This window comes from Ylistrum balloti, unplaced genomic scaffold (assembly GCF_031769215.1).
Source record: "Ylistrum balloti isolate Yb309-2 unplaced genomic scaffold, AGI_CSIRO_Ybal_v1 Utg371080, whole genome shotgun sequence".
NCBI lineage: Eukaryota > Metazoa > Mollusca > Bivalvia > Pectinida > Pectinidae > Ylistrum > Ylistrum balloti.
The window spans coordinates 68,486-87,622 of record NW_026782596.1 but is presented as its reverse complement, the minus strand read 5'-3'; the positions used below and the strand labels follow the sequence as shown (position 1 = coordinate 87,622).

The following is a 19,137-nucleotide window of genomic DNA, read 5'->3' as shown; positions in this document are numbered from 1 at the left end:
ATATTATCTATTATACTAAGCTGTAGTGAGGAATAAATTACCTTTGGTTTTCTAATTCATAGATTGTCCTAGACCAACTTTTCACTTCAGACAATATGTCAGTTCTCAAAAATTCTTTTTCAACAGAACTAATGAACAGAAGTTTGTGCAACTCTACCCCAATGAACCAATGTATTCACGAATAAAGAGTTAACAAAAGCTTTTCTAATGTCATAGACCCCATTCCCTTTACAAACCATTATATTATGACAACTGAAGGAAAGTGATTTATCTCTACTACCCATTAATATGATCAATTCCTCTTAGCTGGTCTATACCTTCTGAAAAGGTAAGTATTAAGATAACAATCAATATTTTTTCTATATCAGAAAATAGAGTCAATGCTTTCTAAAATTCTATCCACAGCTACAGTGACATGACCTAAAGGCTCTTTGTTGAAAAAAAAATTGCTTAGCCATTTGACCGAAATTAACTTATAACCTATAACAGCTTTTGACATTGATGGAAAACAATCAATTTAGATAAATAATATTACTTGAAAAGCTTAAGTCTATTGAGAGCGTTTTATTGGTTAGGATTAAATTGTGTCATCACAGCACTTGTTAATGAAAACAAAATTTTCTAATTAAAGTATTACAGTTTTTAATAGCAGCAGCAGCCAAAAGGCAGCTTAAGCCTATCGACACTCCCCACTTACAAGTTTTGGGGATACTTGGGCTGGGAGCTCTCTTTACGGTACTAGTTTTGACTTTCTCAGGTACTGGTGGTGGTTGTTCTGGAAAGTGTAATTTAAGTACAAGTGTACTCAAGAACTACAAATTACATGATAAAGTAAAACATCGAACACTCCTAAGGTTTAAAATGTTCCCTACATCCCCAAAGTGCTTTCTCACACAACAGCTGCTTCAATCCACAAATTATCTAGATACAATTAAATCACAGATTTATAACCAGTACAAGTAACTTAAAATCCAATACATTTCAAAGTGTCTGTTATCAATCAGAAAGTTCCTAGGATTTTTAAAAGCAATCTGTAGAATAATATCTATTCAAAATTTGTGACTTGGTCTAGTTTCAGATGACAAAAAATTTGGTTGTATAAGAATAACAGACCTCAGGGCTCTCGATCTGCAAGATTTCGGCTCCATTCCCAGAGCAAAATAGTATCTTTTTTTCACAATTTAGACCCCAAGTTTTCCCAATTCTAAGGAAAACGCGGCGCCGCTATTTTCCCCAATTCTAAGGGCCCTGTGCACCAGTCCCAACATGGAGTGTGAGAGCCCTGGACCTGTATGCATGAAACCTGACAATGAATGGGATAAGTCATAAATTACAAATCAGGAGACAAATGACCACTTATCCCATCATCCAAGGACCATATTATGTTGAATAAGCTGACCAATGGTCAGAAGTAAATCTCATTAACTATGCATGACAGTACACAACTAATCCTTCTGGTCAGGTCATCCCTTGAGATGATCCCTTGCAGAAACACTTTAATAATAGATAAATATAGATACAGGTCTTTACTCTGAGGAACATTTAGGACAACCATATTGTAACTGAATACACTATTAGAAATTTTGTTCCCATATCATCTTAATGGCCAGTTCGGTAATCCATTACCTAAATCCAAATAATATCAACTGTCATCTGATATACAGATGCTGAGGCAATTAATCATAAAAACAAGATACAGTTGTATCAGTAATGATTTCTATTGAATGTATGGTTATCTCCATCTGTTCCCTTCGGCAATGAGATATATAACGAAAAGGAAATATGTCACTTCTACTTCAATAGCATTATACCACAGTAGTATTTTTTTTCAAAAAGAAAAAACAAAACATTAAAATTTTCTTTACTACCTGCAACAGAAGTGATAGTTCATTATGTTTCTTTTATGATATAGTAGCAAATTAACCAAAATAAACATAGCTGACTTATAATGAACATACATTTATGTTATCAGAGATGAAAACAATTTTAAACTTCACCTACTAAATCATATATCAGTCTCATAAACATTAAGACAATTTCTGAAAAATACATAATTCCAGCATAACAGACTGTACCTGTGGTGTTGGAAGTTACAGAACAAGTCAGTCCCATAACTGTTACCGCTATAACAGTCATCTTACAGTCAGATGATCAGACAAAATCCTGTCACACATACTCCACCTCATAATAATCATCATGTGTTGACACAAACACCAAATGATAGTAACTTTCTGTTGTTTAAAATCTAATGACACAATGATGATTTAATGCGGTGAACCACACAGCAACACTCAGGTACACTGTAGGATTAACCTATTATATACTCAAACAGCAGCCACATCTCCTATTTACATCCAAACTAATGACCAGTACTTAACAGGTGCTGCTGAACATGTGACCTCTCTGTAACCCAGCATTGATCTGATGCTTCCCTTGGGATCCCTTTCGAGGTCACATGACTACATCCAATCTTGTTATGGAGATATATTGTAGTGATCTACCTGTGTTCCGCCATGCATGCCGTGCATTAATTATAACTTAGAAGAATGTGATTTACTGCTGTGGTAATAGAAGAGAAACTGGCTATACATTATAAATTTTTTTATTAGATGAAAGCCTCTTTACTGATTCCAACATTTAAATGATAAATTCACTTACTTTTTATTATTTTGAAAGATTTAAAATTTACTTTTAACACATTAGATAAAATTCCAGGTAAATCAGTGGTAGGAAAGCGTCAAGTGTTTTATTTATTGGTGAACCCCCTATTCCATTTTATGTTATTAACAGATCAATGGGATCAAGGTGTTGGCTGACATTTCCATTACCCTCCCACAGTGAATATCAAACAGGGTCAAGTTTACTCTCCAACACCAGCATGTGTCAAATTTGAGACAAATCTTGAACCTGAACATGTCAGATTCAATAAAAGGAAATAGCTGTGTGGTAGACTTTAAGCGTGTTGTTGTCACAGTCATCTGTATGTTGTCGCATTGTTTGTAACCTGTTTATACACTCAGCCTTATCAACACTTCAAATTCATCATGATAAATACACAAACCCTGTGTTACCAGAGTCATAATGGAAAGAACCAACATATCTAGTCATACTGCTATTCCTAAGCTTCATATACATCTCACTTCATTTAACTCCCAGTAAAATATAATCCACACATAGTAACAGAGAGAGGTCGTTAATAAATGCGTGTCTAATATAAGGAGGTAATGAGGTAACATAAACTTGTAAAATACAACCAGGTAAAATATAGTGGGTACATGTTAATAGCCATGTCATTTATATATATAAGACTTTATCCATTAAGTGATGTGGATACACAATAAAATGGTGTTAAATTTCCAACTTTTCTTTTACATTGTCACATTTTAAACCAAGGCCTCATTACACAATGCTAGACATATTTAACAATTTAAAATTCTTTTAGTCAAGTCCACTTTACATTTAAAAACACACTTAAAATGTTTGCAAAGTCCGATTCAACAGCTTGCTTGATGTCATATAATCACAAATCATCTAGAAAGGACAATCTACTCCAAGCCTCTATAATATAGGAACCAAATAATAATTACAGCTAAGTCTCCTGTAATGATGTGCTCCTTTATTATTACACCTAAAGGTTGTAACCATAAACAATCTGCCCTTTCTACACTGAACTAAGTGTATTGAAGTACCTGTCAACACAAATTTTTATATACCAATAAAATGTAATCTTACCTTTACAGCATGTTACACATACACCTTGTATTTGTGAAGATTTTTTCTTTCTTTAATTGAATTTTAAAAGATAATAAAATGTTATGACCATAAATGAATTGCTTGGACATCGCTGAAGATCTTGTTATATCACTTTTTCCAAATGCATGATGTTTGGCTTCACACATCAATCAATTTTCAAATTTTACACATCTACTTTTGAATAGATGACAAAATCTCAACCAGCTTCATGCATATTATGTATAAAGCACCTTTTCAATCTATATCCGACACAAGAGCTGAAGCCATTAGTAAAGGTATTACAAACTACACCAAAGATGTTGGACTTCTTTGCACATTGAAATTAATTTTTCTTTCAAGAACCAACAATACTCGAAACACTCTAGCATATATATCGTACCATAAACTTACATTTGATATCAAATCTATCAAAAGAACACAAATGAAAGGAAAAAGTCTTTCTGACCCGACAAGTTATTACATGACAAATTTCTCACTTCAGCATTTGATAAGCTTTGAAGTTTTCCTGAATACAAGAACAAAACTTTCCTCCAAAATACATTGTAATTGATTTAATCACTTAATGCAGTTACTCAAAAATTCCCACAATTAACAGTTTCTTTAATATTTCAGACAAAATTACATTTTCAACCAAGCAAGTTTTCTTGAAGCTCAATATCAATTAGAATATTACCTACTAAACTGTATCCTTGTACATGTGTATACCTGGTAATAATTATACACTTCCTGCTCTATACATCAACCTATACCATGGGAGAGAATCTCCAGCAAGAGCAACTACAACGATATCTTATCCAAGGTAATAATTACACTTCCTTCTCTATACATCAACCTATACCATGGGAGAAAATCTTCAGCAAGAGCAACTACAACGATATCTTATCCAAGGTAATAATTACACTTCCTTCTCTATGTAAATCATCCTCTACCATGGGAGAGAATCTTCAGCAAAATAATGATATCTTATCTCAGGATGAAATGGTTGGTAATTTATGGTTCTAACTATCTCATAGTTCCTGGTTATATATTATAGAAACAACCTTTCTGGATGATAAGATTCAGGCATTGGATCAACATTCAATTGAAATTTTCCTGCTAAAAATCACATAAATATTATGTGCAAATCATCAAATGTATTGTTAACAATATTAGTGAAATGTTTCTATAATTCTTTAAAAAGAATTCAAGACCCTTATAATAAATGAATCGTTTTACTAGATTTTCATTGCCCCCTCTCCCACTTCCGAATTAGCTATTTGTTGGTATGCTAACTCAATACAACTTGCATGTCTATATGAGGATCATAGCTACAAAAGAAGGTTGAACTGTTGCCTTTGTTTATCAATAACTTTCATTGCTATGCATCATCGACCTACTGGCACTAATGAATTCTACAACCATGTACTTCCATTACAGTATGATCAGTCATCAGTGACTTATGAAATCAATGGTGCTTCCAGATGTAAGGCAGGTCAACACAGTTTCTATTCATAAGATAGTAGTGTCAATTAGGATACATTTCTCACCAACTTATCGGAAATTTCAAACATATGAAAAATATAATTCCATGACCATTTTCATTCTAGATCAATGCCATCACTTTGTTGTTGACATACATAATGCTGCTATGTAGAAATCACCAAAACATATTAAGATATTATACTAATATATAGCCATGTCACAAAAATCCAATCAATGATCAACATGAATCTAATATGCTATGTCAAATTAAATTATAATCCACAAAAACATTTAACATTTGAAACTGGAAATAAGACCATGAATTACATTGATCAGTAGATCTTTTCCATTCCAATAATAGAATTTTGTTCGCTTAGAATGACCCTATACCACCCTACAGGTCTTACTACGTACTCAATGTTAGGCACTTATCCAATAACCCAATGCGGATCTATTGTTGTCGACTTAGCTCTAAATAACCAGACATTTTACAGGCCTCACCAAGCAGATCTTACAACTTTAAAACCATGCATTCACAGTTATTATCTCATGTGTTATATCTCTAATCCAAATTAATTCCAATCCTGATGTATATATATTCTGGGTTTAGTATAAGGGACTTATCGTTAGCACTGTGCCTATTATACACAAATCGTATACAGTGATAACAGGGTTTAAGAGAGCTTTATGCAGATCTAGCACAATCAAAATGAAAATTGCTTTATAAAATACAAAATTTATGCTAATTTTTCTATCAGTTGAATATTGTCAAAAATAAATTGACCAACTAAATGATCAAACTAAAAAAAAATCATAGGAGGCTGATTATAGTTGAACAGAGGTTTAAACAGAAAATACAAACACAATGTCATTAATTTTGCGAATGAATTATCACAATTTCCTATTTATTGTTGTTGAGATGCTGCATAGTACTTACTTAAATACAGTGTATTACCATATCAAACTTATCTTTGATATCTGATCATTTCAAACACATTATGTAATGCATTTTCTAATGTGGGAACAACCTTACCATGAAACTGAAGACAATGATTTATGAACACTTGGATAAATCACACATGAACAAATAACCTATTTTCATATAAGATAAACCTGTTTTCAAAATGTGTATTCAGAATTTCCATTTTGAATAATTGGAACTGCCAAATTAAAGACCACCTCAGATCAGCCCTCCCATCAGATTTAACTGATATTGGGAAATACCTCATCAATTAAACAGTAGTGTTGATCCTATTTTAACCTTGACCTTTTTTGTCTCACTTTGGTAAATTGGAGAAGAAATCTTCAGGTGTCAATTGCAAATTTTTGGATTTTGCATACCTGTCCCTAAAAGCCCTCAAATATGCCCTGTAATCTACAGGCTTTTTCATAGATGAAAAAAGTTTCTTGGTGGTGTTAGATATGAAACTCAAAAACTACCTAGTCAGACACATGTTTACCATCAAAATGATAATCAATGTACAATCATCTACTTCATCAATTCATCCTAACATGGCTAAAACCATCAAGCCTAATGCTTGATTAAATAGAAGCAAAAGAATGTTTTCTAACATAGCTCTTCTAAAATTCATAATTGTGATATTTGTAACATGGTCAAATCTTAGAAGTGAACAAAATATTTTCCTAAATGTTCTGTTGATTCTAAGTTTGTGTTTATATAAATCAATCATCAGCAGTAATCTGTTGAATATATTAATTATCTCTAGAATTCATAAGCAATAGTGGAATGGTATAAAAGTCAGCATCTGAAATGAAAGGTTTATCAGGCTACACACAATGTCATTAATTGCTACAGCCCACACACCTGTTGTTGTTAACATAACCATATTCCCATCACAAAATATATTCCCAGTAGTTCATGACAAAAGACACCATCTAATAAAGATAATATCTAGCAAGCCGTGTGAGTGATGACTTATCATTAATGTATATAGATCAACAGTATCTCCTGTGTTCACTTTCACTATATAGAGCTGATACATGTTTACATAGCATCTCTACCAACAGATTAACATTGATGAGAATGATACATGAACAATAACATAAACATCAACTCCTCAGCCATAAAAACTCTTTTCAGACACAGATGTTTTGGTACTGACTTTATTGATTTTGAATTTATCTATTGAAATATGGCACATGCATTTTTTTAATCAATATCCATCTTTGATCAAAAAAAGAGGAAGAGAAATATCAAAATTTGTTTTTGTATTTAAAAAAAAATATATTAGGTCTTTTATAGCTAAACTATCTATACACAGCAACATGAAACAAAAATTGTTTCAAAAACAAACCTAGACAGAAATACCTGTGCAGGTGCATATATATGAACTGTGATCTTTAAACGGATTCCAGATTGAAAAGCACCTTGCACAGGTGTATAAACCAAGATATATAAAATGAACCATGACCCCAGAAATACCTGTATGGGAAGCTCATCGATTAGTACCAAATCTGTTTTTCAGGTGAACAAAGATACCTATTGATCTACTTATTGTTATGTTAGGAATGAAAAGTAAATCATCTCTCTGACATCAATATAGGATCTGTCATTGCATATCCACAGATACAAGAAACCTTGCTAATCATCACATATAGAATTTCAGAGGACTAACATCAGTCTATTTTTGATACAGTGCCTGTAGCTTTCCATGCTACAATCACCAACTATAACAAGAAAAGGTACAGACCAGTGCATCTACATAATATACCTGTATGTAAACACCTTTACTGTTGTTGGTAGATGTGATGCATAATTAATTAGTGTAGGTTTGGATGGAACCAGGGTATCAGCTCGGTCATTACCAGGAGATAGAATCACAATAACAAGCCAGTCTTAACAACCGCCGTAAATTTTACCTAGAGGCATAATAAACAGCAACCAATGAACAGGGTAATTTGTGTCGTATACATATATCTTATTAAGGGATGGTCATTACTAATGATTATCAATGGATGTATGTAATACTAACCTCTCTCAAAATCTGATTGGTCAAATGCTGTATTTGGACTGGCATTAAATTTGCCCTGATTTCCTTGGTTCTTCTTCAGTTTGTTCAAGTGCATCTGAGCATAGGAATCTGTAAGCAAAAACAAGCACTCAATTAAACAGATAAAGTCATACAAATTCTAATTCTAGTCCATTTCATTACACTGATGTTGCAGAATACTGCTTAATCACTGAAAATCATATTCATGCTTACTAGATTCCTGTTGGGCTGTCTCATCTGCTGTATTGAGCCCCACCACTGTAATTCGTCGTTTTGGTACTCGTTTTGGTGTTGGTACATTACCATGGTTATCATTGCCATCAACTCCAGTATCGTCCACAGACCAAGATGTGTTTCGTGGTTTGGGTGGACCATCATTCTGAAATAAAGAAAAACATTGAATGTGATAGTGTATACTGGTTAATACAGAACAGCCACTCCATAGTAAAAGTACAGTGTGTCAGGAATTAGTACTATTGATATCCAACACTCCCATAAATTTTTTCATAAACCATTTCTATTTTTTTTTTTTATCTTAAATGTTATTGCAATACATTGATATAATGTAATGAGGAGGAAAACCACAAGTGAAGCACTTACAATGGTAGTAAATGGTTAATTTTTAAATTTGCGTGGAAGTCAAGGACAAAACATAGGTAAACAAGAAGGCCATCCTATACATACAAGCTAGAGGCTTGAAAACTACTTTGAAAAGATCTCATTTTTCAGTGGCTCCAAGTTTCAGGTTCTGCTAAATGCTTGGAGCGAAATGGAGGATTTTTTTTCCCATTTTGCTTCTTTTTTTTTTTAAGAAATCATAAATCTTTTGGTCTCGTAAGTAAAGATTTGATCATCACTGACTAATGTAAAATGTTCTGCAATATCATTCAGTTCTAGAAAATGTAATGTAAATGAAGAACCCCTTGAAAATAATGTTTAAAAATCAAAACCAAAAACCATTGAATTTATAGTATAGGGCAATTAGATCAAGCTTAATAATTGATGTGATATTCAATTCTTTACATTCTCTCAACCTGAATATCAGAATGAATAGTCTCCCTTTGTTTGCTAGATCCATTTAATCATCTTTTACCTGCAGGAGGCTGTGATTGTCTAGGTCCTAAATACAAGGTTTTTCTTTTGTTTTGCTTCTTTTACTCAAGCAACCAAAACTATTAGAAAATATATCATTTTTTGTTTGAATGATCATCATATTCTATAACTTACAATGACCATATACTCAACATACTTGATGTGATTAAATATCCACCTCCTTTAACATTTGTACTACAAGTGTTTTACTTTAAAGGTGCTTTCTCATATACTTTGTTCCTGAAAGCAGTAGACACGGACAATGAATGGATTAAATTGTTCTAGTCCACATTACAATTGGGTTGTCTCATCTCTAATCTGTTAAGTCAATATTTAGTATCCCATATTCAAAGCTGGCAACCTTTTATGCTTCATACATGTATACCAAAATATCCCTTCCACTCATACAAGAAACCCTTTTAAGGACTCAGGCATATATCATAGGTAGACTGTGGGTTCTATAATTGGGCAAACATCTGTCAAAAGGATTTTCACATCTGAACTTCATTATTCAGTACAAACTTTGGACTACTTTTGAAAAATTAAAACCCAGTGTTACTGTGGTCATCCAAATACTGGGTTGTGACCTTTCGTTGTTAAGTCATCATGTCAGACTGTTGTGATTGATCATTAAAGCAAGTCCTCATTATTGAACTTGGTAACTAACATATGATCCTTATGATCCTTACACTATAATGAATACCTATAAATAACTAGCTATCACAGCTAGACTTTCCATATACCAGTTTATGCATAAATCAATATGTATTAACATATGCCAAATTTCCAATTAAGTATTTGGATATGAACTTTTCTGGAAATGACATCACTTCTTTTTAAGGCAATTAATATATCAAAAGTGATTAAAATTAAGAATTCAAAATTATTACATATAAAAACCCACACTGGTCATACTCACTGAACTAAGCCCATTTTGCATGTGAATTGGGTTGAAATTCAACATTTCTTGGGGGCAATTATGATTATGAATGAATCATGACCAAAAGTAATCTTTATTCACTATTAGGAGATAAGAATGAAGTAAGAATTAGTTTGTCTCTATCATATTTGTAACATAAAGTCAGAAAATAAGTTCTGATATGCATATGATACAAACTTTGGTCGAAATCACTAGACAATCTAATCTAAAAACAATTTTTGTACGCTTTAGAAATACTCAATTGAACATTGTTACAATACATGACACCGGTGAAAATTTGTATAACATCAATAATTCTAGAAAGATAAAACAAACATAAAAAAAAGTTGTACCTATCTGTGGCTTTTTAAAGTACATATGAATAAAATTTCAATTTGTTTGTCAATATTCTGCCTGAGTGTCAACCTGGTTATGAACAATTCTACGAACAATTGAAATCATGTTTTGTGTGTTTGACTCTTGAACATTCAGAATATCAATTTAATACAGTGCATCTCAATAAAACACAAAGAGCATATCAGTACTTGATATTGCCAATACACTGAAAGCCTAAAAATGCTGGCTGACGTCAGGCCTTTGAGTATTTAGATGAGCACACAAATATTTTGGTACTTACAGGGCGAACTGTGATGACAACAGACAAAGTCTCCACACCTAGCGAGGACCAGGTGTCGAGGAAGCCCATGTTTGTTATCCCGTTTGTGTGTAAACAAATGTCTGCACTGCTATTACATTTAAATCAAATGTATACAGTCATCTTGATCACACTATTACTTGAAACTTCAGTCCGAATCCAATATTGCCTATATTTTGCTAGTCTATCTCAAAAGTCCTTTCTCCTTTGCTAGTTGTCTACAACTGTCATGCTCCGCGAGTTTTCTTTCTGTATGTACACACTGACAGACCCCTCATCAAATCTTAATGAATACATATATACGTCAGCCGTCTCTGATTCAAAAAGATCGAGACACACACCCTATCGCATTTCGCAGTTGAATAGAATGGTGTATAACACAGAGAAAGCCAACATAACTCTCTATAGCAAATTCTGTATGAACAGTTTATTCAACCATATTTGATTTTCCTACTAAGCTTCTCAAATCCCTGTCACCTTTTAGATGCATATAATGTAGGAGACCTACCATGAAAGCCTTAGCATGATTGAGGTCTATTTATTGAGAGTAAACACAACCTGCGCATACATGTATCTCAAGGTATCACTGTATGCACATTTCCCAGCAGGCTTCCCTACCAAGTTCTAAAAATCATATCCGTACATAATTATATGTGAATATTTCCCAGTAGATATTAAAATGTAAACAGATAAATAAATTACACCATAGAAACCAGGCCAAGTTCTCACTAGAGGAGTGTAAATAATTTATTTATGAACCATTTGGGCCATATTCAAAGTGACTTCCACTAACCCAAATAGATTTAAGTGCGAGGACAACATTGCATACATTTCATTTTTATATCATACATGTACATAACCTCACCTGAGTTTATGTTGATCAAGCCATTGTCATATGCTTGTTAATCCTTCTTAAGACAAAATGAACAGCTAAAGGTTGGATAAATATTTGGATTTCTTCCTACATATAAGAGACTGGCCTCTATAGTTATCCTTATCCATACACTATCAAAGAGGCACTATACACCCAGGTAATTGGGAATTTTCATAACACTTCTACATTGTTCTGCCTTGTGATCTCTTTCCCAATAAATATGTAAAATGTTCATGATACGATGTATGTCTGGCAATTAACATCATTTCACAACTAATTATAACACTGTGTATTATAATCAAATAGTTATTGAATGATCTCATAAAGATAGTTGCCCTATCAAGCAAACTTTGAAGTTAGAAAGCATTGGCATTTGTTGTGATAACAATTTAAAAAATTGAGACTTTCGTACTTTGTTAACACATAATTGTGATCATGATCTAGACTGGAAATCAGGTGTCTTTATCAGTAAGCCGCATCCGTTAATCTATCACAGCTGTTGTGCCATGTAGGTAGAGAAAATGTATAAATACCACATATAGTTACAACTAGCGTGAGATAGAAGGTCAACCATACAATGCCTTTTCTATCAAGATGTTAACTTGTCTGCTTAGACACATTGTGGCGAGCAGTGCAGTGTATTGTTTAACTTGAGGAGACTAAAACAAAAGTACACATTTTATTTATATATATATTCATTAAAGCCCACAACTCTACTGGGCTATAGAGCCAGTCTAGGGCCAGTTATTTCATATAATTGACAGATTTAAAACATTGAAAAGCTCTGACCCCGTTCCACAGGGTAATTCAGAACTACCATACCCATTTCAAACATACAAACCAACAGGTAATACTTATTAGTTATTACCAAGGCACAATGTTATTCAACTGGACGTAATTCAGACAATTGCCAACACTGCGTCACAAAATCTGTCACCTTATTTGCAAGTCAACTGTCATATAAACGCCTTTGATGAGGACTATGTAATGCTTACATGTATATCTACAATGTGTTGTGATAGGTGTACACAAGTATTTTATGTCAGTGAATTTATGACATTTACATAGCTACCATTCCTTCACCATACAATATTACACGTACTCACTCTCTGATTTTGGACAAACAACAACTTATCAAATCATTATTATTCAACCTATCACATTAAAACAAATCAAATCAAATAATCAAAATGAATATGTGAAAGAGCACTGGTGTAAGTTATGTGATGTTGGTCTATAAAGTTTTGTCATCTAAGCTGACTATAAATTTCAAACATCTAGCATGTAATAATGCATGTCATATTAAATGGTCATGATTGCCTCAAGAACGTTCATAAACAAACACTTATATGAAATGGGGTAAATCTACAAAAACGCTTGTGTACAAATAGAAAGTTTACCATAAAAATTAGTTTTCATCTATTTAAAAGTTTTAAGACACAAGTCACTTTGCCAGCTAAAAATAATTAATTTCATAAAACTTTTTTTTCAAATCAGTCTGATATCCACAGTAACAATTCATAGACTTTACATATAATTCATATATCTATATCCCATTTGTAATAGTAAACCTCAAAATATTTTCAAAAATATTGGTTTTAAAGATATTATTGTGAACAGATTTAGAGAGAATAACATTATTAATGATAATGGATATTGTAGATTTAAGAGTCCATCACCGTTCTTGTTAAATTTTTTAATTTTACTTAAGAGGTTGGAGAATTCTCAACTATTGAGTGCATTTCCTCTCTCTGCAGTCTCATTTAAATAATAATCTAACAAAACAAATAATAAGAGAAATACGATCTTTTCCCATCAGAAATGATATTCAATATCTACACATAAAAGTTTTGGCTTGAAGTTTACTCGAGTCATCCAATTTACCACAATCAATAAACAGTATGTGTTTTCCAATTCTAAGACAAAATACATATGTACATTATGTACTAGTATATGGCAAGCAGTATCCTTGAACTTGGATGTGTTGGTAACAAGAGGGGAGGATGTTTATTTGGCATGTATAAGTGATGTCGGTGTCCTCCTTGGATTTGTTCCCTAAGTGACAGTCGGGTGTGTTCCTTAAAGTTCTATGGGGCTATAAATGTTCTAATTCAAGTTTTAATGTTGTGGACAAGATGACATCAAGTAAAATTTTCATTTTTCATGAAACAGTATGTAACATCTGCTTACATGGGCCAAAATTTCAGCTACAACTGTAAGTGAACATTTTTCAATGTTGCAGTGGGCTGCAATACACTATATATTCAATATACAAAACCATACAAAACGTAGATGTCTTTTCATTGTTTTACCTTTTTGTGTGTATGTATCAGCTTTCAGAGAAGGGGGCACACAAAAAAGAAATAGAAGTGAAACACTAAAGAAAACAAAAATGTCAGTACAACATGAATGTCCCCCACCTGTATTGACATGTACCACAGGAGGGATAAAAAGGACTTTAAACAGACATAAATAACAAGCTTAGGCTAGTAATGACGGCAGAATGAGATCTTCATCTCTATCAAACCTTAAGTTCAACAAGTATTCTTATTTCAGCAATTTTTGTATATTTTTTTCCCATGCACATCCAGAACCCTATTTCCAAAATTTTGAGGAGTTCCATTACTAAGAGATATAATGCATTCTCAAAATTTGGGCGAGTCCCACAAGAAGCAATCAGTAGTCTATGCCGAAACTTAAACATCGGAGTCCCAAAATCCACTACATTTTTACTGCATATTGTGAGACAGGAAAGAAAATCTGAGATAAACTTGGAAATAAGAGAGGGATTCAAATTTGATTGGTATAAATTCACTTCTCTAAATCTAAAAGAAGTACAAAGGGTCCAACTACATAAAATTTTGATGTTTTTTTTTTTTATTTAAACTACATCTATAACTCTGTTGAGCTGAAGACACAAACCAATGTTGAAATAACTATCTCAGAATAATCTGGAAAACTGCTGTATATGCACAACATTAAAGTGCAAACTATAGGTTGAAGCCTAATACCAGAACCAGATTTAAAGTCTTCTCAAATCAAACATCCACTTTGAAAAAATCAGTTAGAAAGGAAATTTATGGAGTAAACTATCTGTTTTGAAATTAAGCCACATTATGAAATCAATCCAGTTAGATGATATGGAATCTGCCCTAAAAAACAGATAAATTCCTCTTTTAGTCTTTTCTTTCCTCCTTTTTTTGAAAATATTCTTCCACAACAAAGAAAGACAATACACTACCAATAATACCATAAAAGTTATTATTTCAATATGTAGTGCACCAACTGCCCTGATTCTTGCATGCAGTGTGTGCTTCATGCATGAAACATTTTCTTTTCAATTGGTTTTTGAAATCCAACAATTTCAACTTTGGTTAAATTATTAGAAATAATTTCATACAACCATCAAAAGTTTTATAACTGCCAAATATATGTGTGCAATGTTTTTTTATAGCAATAGTATGTAATGACAAAGTCATTCAATCATTATTCAGTGTTTACTTGCTTTTCAAATTGTGGCATCACTTTTTGAAGATATGTTCAGACGAATCCAAGTTTAATCTTAATGACTGCAATTAAATTCTCAATATATTCAGCTTACATATATATTGGTTTCAATATAACATATTGTTCTTGAATGATCACTCTTGCCTCAGTGAGAAAATACATATGAAATGCCAGTCCCTGTAGGCAAATATATGGCATATATGTTTTAACTATACTTAACTGTTTTATTTTTGGCTCAACAATAAAGTTGAAACCTATCAATGAAAGTTTATATCAGGGGCAGATTAAGTTGCTGGCCTGTTGGCCCAGGCCAGCTGACTTAATTTGCTTTGATTCAGTTAGGTTTACAGTTAACAGGACCATCGGGCTAGTTTTATAAGTTCAGATTGAAATATATCCGACATTTTGTGGTTTTATTGCTATGTACATTGAATTTTTTATTCGGAAGTGCTGATCATGACAACCCATTTCCAGGCAATCAGGATTTCAACAATTCCTATGTGCCTTGAAAGATGTGCCTTTGACCCATCCATGGGTCTGCAGTCTTATTTTGACCAATATACTTAATTTCATTGCTTGTGTTGCAAGCAGCTACCTTTTTTTTTATACCTGAATCGTTTTGTGACTATTGTATTTTCCAGATAATAGAATGTAACATTTTTTGTAGGTCTGATGTACAACTAGGCAACTTATATGTGAACAAAACAAAAAAAAACAAAAAAAAAAAAACCCAGCAGAATGAACAAAAATTGTAATATACCAGTACAAGATGATATTGCATTTTTTATGAGTACCTGCTAACAATGATTGTGACTGAAATAGATTGTGTAGGACTGTCACTTATAATGGTATACAGGATAATTTGAAAATTGCTGTAAAGATTACTTCAATAGTAAACCATATATGATGTCAGACTCTTCATCTTTGCGTATTTGCTATTTCACATATTTTCAAAAACAAGAATAATTTTTTTAAATATATCAACAAAATAAAGAATTATTTGCCAATAATTCATATGCAAACATCATTAAATGTTTCACTGATGATCTTGAGAAATTGCCTTCCATTGTCCATTATATCAACAAATTTTCGTCAACATAATGGTTACCATATCATAAGAAAAGGTGCGGCTGATTTCTTGGTGCAGCTTCTATGTGGATCAAATCGAAAATAATCAATAAAATCTGGCTCTGCAACCCATATACTGGTTCAACTTCTAACCTGGAAAATACAGTAGACTCAGAATTTAACATTGAACTTTTATATTACCTGTCGATGTCCTTCATCTTCTTCCCATGGCAATTTATTTCTTCCTCTGCCAGCACTCATGAATCGCCGACTGGTTGCTGGTGTTGCTGCTTCTATGACTGCTGGAGTTGAACGTGCAGATGAAGATGTCACAGATTCCACCTCCATTGTATCGGATCTTGATATTTGGCGAGCAGAACCAGTACTACCGACTGCCATTATCCAGTCAAGATCAGCACCAAGAGATTGAACAGGTGTTCGAGAGGAGGCAGAGGAAGGAATAGGAGTAGCATACTCAACAAGGCCATCAGAATTCAATTTAGGAAGCTGACGCCTTGCAAGTCTTGCCTGAACAGCAGTCATAACCCCCTCCCCCTCAGAACTTAGTTCCACACCATCTACAGCATGCACAAGAGGTTGTAGTTTCCCTAGTCCCATGGCTTGTGCAATCACAGCTAAACATTCAAGTGCAGCTTGACGAACTTGTCGCTTACTATCTGTTAGAACAGGGGCCACAACTTGACAAATTTTGGGCAAGTCAAAATCATAACTAGGAAAAGTTAAAAGTGCTGCTATGACGATATTTAATGTTTCTTGACGAATTCTTGAGTTCCTGTGTTGCAAGTTTTCACATAGCACTGCCAGTACAGGTTTTGCTTGATAACTTTGCATCATCTTGGTTGCAACCCTCATCACAGCTTGACGTACAACTATCTTATTATCACCCATACGTTTTGCCAGGATGTTTGAAAGGGGTCGCAGAAACTGTTTAACGTTTGTCCCTAATTTTTCCACCAAAGAATTCAGTATTTCTAATGTGACAGTTGTTATCTTAAAATTTGAATCATCCATGAGATTGTTTAAAAAGCTAATAAAAGGCATCATGTGTGGATGAAGATTTCCAGTAACATCACTACTTTGCAATTCTCTCACTATAGACTTCAGTTCTTCAACACCTTGTGCTCTTAGCTTGAAATTCTCTTGGTCATTGATCAATTTCATAACATGACTAGGAATAATGCCAAATTCATAAGTTTCAACAATTTGTTGTCGCCCTGTATTAAGATGATTTCCATTGTCTGGTTTTGAAGGTTTTGAAAACGCATGTTGTTTAGAATTTCTAGGGGTAGGGGCTTGGGACAGAATTGGATCAGATTCAAGATCCATTCCTGTTAACTGGCAATAGTATCGTTTCAAAGGTGTTGACAATTTTTGGATGTAAATCGCAAACTCTTTCTCCCCAACTAGATTCTTGATCTTGTCCATGGTCATTAATGCACAATCCCTGAGGTTATCTCCAACAGATGAATTATCAAGCAACTTTTTTGCCAGAGATTGGGTTATCTCATAGAAGTTTTCACGTTTGAAATCTGGTGTAAATAGCATAGGTAATGCCACCACCGTCTCTTTAATTACCCTTGGGTCTGTGTTTTCTAACCCATGTTGAACAATTGCTCGTAAAAGGCCTTGTACTTTGTTGGTATGTTTCATGTACACATGCAGGGTTTGAATCACAGCTCGTCTGACAGTTATCTTACTCTCCCCAATGTTCGGTATGAGTTTTCCCAAAATGCGTGACATGCAAATGTCCAAGTCATCTCCGAATTGGGGAATGACTTCATTAATAAGTTGTATACACTTGAGCCTAACGTCCCAATTTGAGTCCGCGAGGGCCAAGGAAAGACCATTGAATATGGCAAGAGGATCTGTGTATGGTAAACGTCCTCCATTTCTCCTGACGGTAATTAATAATTGTTCCAAAATCTCAACACGTCTATTGAAGCTCTCATCACTTAGCTGATCGAGAACCTCATTTTGTTCCATATTCCACAGCCCCGGCGTATTTGTATCTAGGTACGATGCATTAAATTCATGGACTGGAAACTTGGCTACATGAACCTTGGCTACTTTACCAGCCATCTAACCTAAGGACAGGAATAAAATCGAATAAAAAATGTGACCCGGATCTTTCCCAAGTCAAACCTCAAGTTGGTGTAATCCTCCGTCTGCATGGCATACATTTCATCGTCCACAGCATGACTTAAGGCTCACATGCATCCACAAATATCACGTTACTGTTCGGCCATTGTAGAGCTGTCAAAGATGGCGAACTTCTCCACAACAACACAAACTATGGTGGTCACATGACCACTCATTGAGAAACCCGTATGTCGAATAAGGATCCGTAACTTTATTCAATATGGAACGAACTCAATTAATCTGATTATTGTTACTCACAGGTGCATATTTGTCACATAAAATGTATTCCATCTCTCGTTTATTGTCAAATAAGGATACGCATTCAGTCTTTGCTCACATTAAGGGGCGTACTGTTTGCTGAAATAAGAACTTCGATAATTAACAGCTATGAATAAAACGAAACGCAACCATCTGTACAAAACACAACTGGAAATATACCATTACTAATAGTTATCGTTCCTAATGCGCGTATACTATCTTTTTATATATGTTACGATTTCATTGCAAAATAAAGAAGTTATATGTTGGCTAAAACAGTGAGACATTCTTCTAAAATTATACACCATAAATCACAAGAACCATCTTATTGTGACAGTGCATGCTAAATTATTTAGAAACCTGATAAAATATCAATGAT

The 19,137-nt window shown here is 33.6% G+C and overlaps 1 protein-coding gene across 1 annotated transcript in view; it reads right to left on the bottom strand.

Annotated features, from left to right (window-relative positions):
• The window catches only part of LOC132560565 (TOG array regulator of axonemal microtubules protein 1-like), a 35,635-nt gene extending 17,195 nt beyond the window's left edge, over positions 1–18,440 (bottom strand). Inside the window, exons 1-4 of the mRNA XM_060225230.1 lie at positions 16,542–18,440; positions 8,439–8,604; positions 8,208–8,315; positions 698–775 (exon numbers count right to left, since the gene is read on the bottom strand). Coding sequence (XP_060081213.1) covers positions 698–775; positions 8,208–8,315; positions 8,439–8,604; positions 16,542–18,440 — 2,251 coding nt within the window. The remainder of the gene's footprint in view (positions 1–697; positions 776–8,207; positions 8,316–8,438; positions 8,605–16,541) is intronic.
• Between the last annotated feature and the right edge of the window lie 697 nt (positions 18,441–19,137).